This window comes from Microtus ochrogaster, unplaced genomic scaffold, assembly GCF_000317375.1.
Source record: "Microtus ochrogaster isolate Prairie Vole_2 unplaced genomic scaffold, MicOch1.0 UNK5, whole genome shotgun sequence".
NCBI lineage: Eukaryota > Metazoa > Chordata > Mammalia > Rodentia > Cricetidae > Microtus > Microtus ochrogaster.
In genome coordinates, this window is record NW_004949103.1 from 512,750 (window position 1) to 518,014 (window position 5,265).

Here is a 5,265-nt window from a genome sequence, read left to right on the forward strand (position 1 = left end):
TTTGTTTGTTTTTTTTTTGAGACAGGGTTTCTCTGTGGTTTTGGAGCCTGTCCTGGAACTAGCTCTTGTAGACCAGGCTAGTCTCAAACTCACAGAGATCCGCCTGCCTCTGCCTCCCAAGTGCTGGGATTAAAGGCGTGCGCCACCACCGCCCGGCGAGCCCATAGTTTTTGAGGCTGGTCTTAACTCAGTATGTGACCCAGGCAGACCCCCAACTTGCAATATTGAATTTTTAAAATTATTATTACAATGCCTGCTTATTATAACAAATATGCCTTATGTATTTGTTACAGATGTCTAAAGAAAAACTCATACTCCTGCCAAACTCTTACTTGTCTTGAGATAACCAGTGCTGTCTACTCAAGCAGCTGTGTAGATTGCTTGAGCCTTTTCCCCATATATACCTATGGCTGTTTTCCACATGTGAACTCATGACTAATGCTTGCTCCAGTTTAGCTGCTTTCTGGACTCAGAGGGATGTGAAACCTCTTGAAGCTGAGGTTTGGTGCCTTCCTTGTTAGCAGTGTGTTATGCTACTCTCTCTTTGCATTGATCTGTACTGCAGATGCCGAGTTGCCTCCTTCCTGTCTGCTTGCTGCATTGCTGTTAAAATGAACTTTTCAAAATGCAGGCTGTGTGCTTGTAACCATGTGCTGCACCCTTGTGTGGGCTAGAGTGTTATCCTTCCCTCTTCCCATGAAGCAGTGACTCTTCTCAATCTGTCCAGTCCACTGGAACATCAGCTGTATAAGCAGAGCTGCTGTGTAGCCTGGCTGTGGGCCTGGCACAATGTAGCTGTGCCCTCAAACATTAAGTGGTGACCAGCTCTGGCTGAAGTAAAGTTACTTGAGGAAAATTGTGAAAAAGAATTCACTAGAAACTTGATAGCTGAACAGTAGGCCCAGTTAGCTTAGTTCATGTGCCAGTGCACATCCTGGCATGCTGGAAAGTTGCTGGCCCTTCTGGATAATTACACTGGACAGAAAACTCAGATGGAGATTTAATGGTAATTGGTTCCATGCAGATGTTACAGCTGTAATAGGAATAGAAAATTTAGTCCCTGGTTTTAACAGTAGCTTCATTATTTGTGTGTTTTTAAGATGCTTTGTATAACTCACCTTGTTATGAACGCTATTTTAGTGACTTGGACTCAGATTATAGGTGTTCCCCTCTCCCCTGTAATTTGTTTGATGTTGACAGAATTAAAATGCCAGTTAGATGTTTACTGTTCTGTCTTTAACTATCTTTAAGTGTTCTGTTTAGTTATTAATATAGAGTTAAAATCCATTACCAAAAAGATTTTCTATATATTATGAACTAGAACCAGAGTCTTTGAAGAAGAACCCCCCTCCCCCCCCTACACACACCTGGCTTGGCTTTTTAAGTTTTAGAGTGTTTATAACATCCATTTGTTTTGCCATTAGACACCATAACAGCATCTAGATATTCTTATGTAGATACTTAGCAGGAAAGAGATATTAACAGTATCAGTGCAAAAGTAAGTGCTAAGAGGTCATTCTGTTTTTTTCTTTGTAAGAGTGTCAGGGATTTTCTGCTTAGGGGATTTGAAAGTGCTGACAGGTGTTGGCAGCTTGGAGAGGATCGTCTGACTTAGATCTTTAACATTGTGTCAGATTTAGAGAAGCCTTGGAGATGGGGAAGGACAAGCCAGGGTGGCCCAGCTGGGATTTTGGGCTGAGGCCCTTCTTGGCGATGACTCTTTTCTGGGCCTTTCTGTCCTTCATTAGTTAAGTCTTAGCACTGGTAAAGCCTCACAGATGGTTGCTTCAACTCTAGTCTGGAGTTCACCCTCGGGCCAGTGCACAGGGTGTGGGGAATATGAGTCCTGAGGTGTGTTTGGTATTTAAGAACGGCCGAGGGTCTGAGGCTGTCTACTCTCATTTACAGAGAAGAGGTGGTGGCCAAGGGTACAGACACAGGGATGACTGTTGAAGAAGCCTACTTTGAAATGCTCTTTTTTCATTGGATGTCTGAATTTTGTGTGAAATCTCTTTTGCTTTAGACTAAGAAATTTATATTTAAGTGTTTGATATTAAAACATGTAAATCTGTTAAGCCTACAATTGGTTTTATATATTACTGTTGTTGTTTGCTAAAGGGTCTCACTGTATAGCTCTGGCTAACTTGGAACTTGCTGTATAGACCAGGCTGGCCTCAGGGGAAATAAAAGGAGAAATAACTATAAAATAAACACAAAACAAGAAAATAACTTTATAGAAAAAGTAAAATATTTTATCATAAGAAAAATTGTCCAACTCATGAGTAACCAGGAAATTCTTTTTCCCTTCTCTCCCTTTCCTCTATAATACTATGCTTAAGCTTAGCTAGTATTACAGAGTTTGTTAACCAGTAGCAGGTATATAATGTGCTTCTGTTTAGTCTGTAAAAACTTTTTGAGACAAAGTCTTACCTAGGGGCTCTTGAGAACTCAAGCTCATTCTAATTTAGCTTCCTTCCCAAGAGCTGGAATCACAGGCATGCTTTGCCTTGCAGCCTTGTAGAGAGGCACTTAAGTCTATCCCCAAATTATTGCTTATGAAAATGAGATATCTTTTATTGTGGGATCAGCTCTTCCTTTTCTCATTGCTATATTTCTGGTATATGCTATATATATACATATATGTATATATACACACATATATATATGTATATATATACACACACACATATATATATATATATATATATATATATTTTTTTTTGGTTTTTCAAGACAGGGTTTCTCTGTGGTTTTGGAGCCTGTCCTGGAACTAGCTCTGTAGACCAGGCTGGTCTCGAACTCACAGAGATCCACCTGCCTCTGCCTCCCAAGTGCTGGGATTAAAGGCGTGCGCCACCATCGCCCGTCTGAACGAATTGTTGTAGAGATAGACACACATAGAAAAACCAAAAGATTGTGTTCTTTTGTCCTCATCTTTTCATCATCTTATAGGTTTGTGTGTTATCAAAATCTAATTTGGAACTTTTACTTATTATTTATTTTAAGTGTATGTGTGTTTGCTTGTCTGTGTTAACACTGTGTGTGCAGCTGTCTGTAGCAGGCTTTTTCTTTTGGGCCACCAATCAGCTCCTAAATCATGACACAGAGACTTTTTTCTAGTTAATGAATGCTCAGCCTTATCTTAATGCTTGTCCTACTAGCTCTTAGAATTTAACCTGTTTCTCTTCATCTACGTTTGCTTTGGGACTTATCCCCTTTCTTTCCTTCTGTACATCTTACTTTCACTGCTTCTTGTGTCTGTCTGGCAGCTGCCTAACTTCTAGGACTTGGTGTGTCCCAGTCTTTTCCCCTTTTCTCTCTGGAATTTAGAGTTCTCCTCCTGTTTATTCTGTCAACCAGCCACACCTATCCCTCTCCTGTTGACCAATCAGGTGCCTTAGTCAAGGAAGTTGAAACAGATGTAACGTATCTTTAGGTAATTAAACAAATGCAGCGAAACAAATGTAACTCATCCTAATATTGTTAAACAAATGCAGCATAGACAAATATACCACACCTTTACAGAGTTAAAGTAGTATTCCTCAGCATAAACACCTGTAACATATCTTTACTTAGTTAAACATTCCACAACAGATATCTACAGAGACCAGAAGTGGGGTTGGATCCCCTGGTATTGGAGTTAATAGATTGTTTGAACTGTCTGATATGCATTCTGAGAACCAGACCGGGTCCTCTGCAAGAGCAGCAAGTGCTCTTAATTGTTTAACCATTTTTCCTAGCTCCTTGAAAAACTTTATAAAGGGTTTTGTTTTTTATTACTCTACTTCTGAGGATTGGCACCATTTTGCCATGAGACCGATGGCCACAGAATAACTTTACAATGACTAATTGGCATATCATAGGGTGAGTGCTGGGTTGTTTGACTTGTTTCCTTTACAGTCAGTTTTCATTGACATGACCAGTATGTATTTGACAATTTAATTGCTGTACAGTATAGTAAATGTTCACTTATTAGCTTTGTGATAGACTGTATGCTTTAGTTCTTCCGTAATCATTCACCTGTGACTCTGTGTTCCGTAAGTGACACAGTTAATTATAGCTGGACTTCTGTGCTAACTCAGGTATTTTCCCATAGACCAGAGTGAACTCCGAGCAGGAACACTTCCTCATCGTCCCCTTTGGACTTCTCTACAGTGAAGTGACTGCATCCAGCTTGGTGAGAATGCCCTTCTCTTTGGCATTGTGTTATAAAGATTGTATTAGATCTTGTAAGTGCTCTCATGTCTAGTTGCAGCGCCTAATTGAGTATACAAAACTGGTTAGTTTGGAGAGGAACCTTTGAAAGAGTTATAGACACTTTGAACTTGGATTTCAGTGTTTTCTAGTAAGGGTACCTTGAAGTCATCTTGAACGTTAAAGGTTTGCCTCTCTGTTTGCAGGTTAAAGTCAATCTACAAGGAGATATAGTAGATCGTGGAAGTACTAACCTGGGAGTAAATCAGGCTGGCTTCACATTACATTCTGCAATTTATGCTGCACGACCAGATGCTAAGTGTATTGTGCACATTCACACACCAGCAGGGGCAGCGGTAAGTGTGCCATGCTTGGAGCTTTGTAGGTTTCATTTCATTTATTTATTTGGTGGGTTTTTTTTTTGTTTGTTTGTTTTATTTTGTTTTGTTTTCAAAACAAGGCCTCACTTTGACTTTGTATCTCTGGGTATCTACTCACTATGTAGACCAGGCTGGTTTCAAATTCACAGAAATCCACTTGTCTCTGCCTCCTAAGTGTTGGGGCTACAGGCATGTGCCACTGTGCACAACTTACTTTGTAGATTTTAAAGCTCTGACTTGCTCTTGCTTGTTATAGCAAGCAAATAATTCTAAATTGTTATATACTTTATACATACATACGTACAAAATGCATAGAGCTAGGGAGATGGTAAACAGGTAGGAAAGAATATTTACTTCTTGAACAAAGGACCTCAGTTCAAATACCTAGGATCCACATAAAATACTGTATGTCTGGTGAGATGGCTCAATGGTTAAGAGTACTGACTGCTCTTCCAGAGGACCTGGGTTCAATACCCAGCGCCCACATGGCAGCTAACAAATGTCTGTAGCTCCATGATCTGACACCCTCAAACAGAGATATGTGAAGGCAAAATGCCAAAATACATAAAATAAAAACAAATTAATTATTTTAAAAAAAGCATTAGGGAGGCAGAGGCAGGCGGATCTCTGTGAGTTCGAGGCCAGCCTGGTCTACAAAGGGAGTTCCAGGACAGGCTCCAAAGCTACAGAA

General features: G+C 40.1%; 1 protein-coding gene across 1 annotated transcript in view; it reads left to right on the forward strand.

The window, feature by feature from the left end:
- The window catches only part of Add1 (adducin 1), a 75,433-nt gene that overhangs the window by 46,918 nt on the left and 23,250 nt on the right, over positions 1-5,265 (forward strand). Inside the window, exons 3-4 of the mRNA XM_026788621.1 lie at positions 4,097-4,177; positions 4,401-4,550. Coding sequence (XP_026644422.1) covers positions 4,097-4,177; positions 4,401-4,550 — 231 coding nt within the window. The remainder of the gene's footprint in view (positions 1-4,096; positions 4,178-4,400; positions 4,551-5,265) is intronic.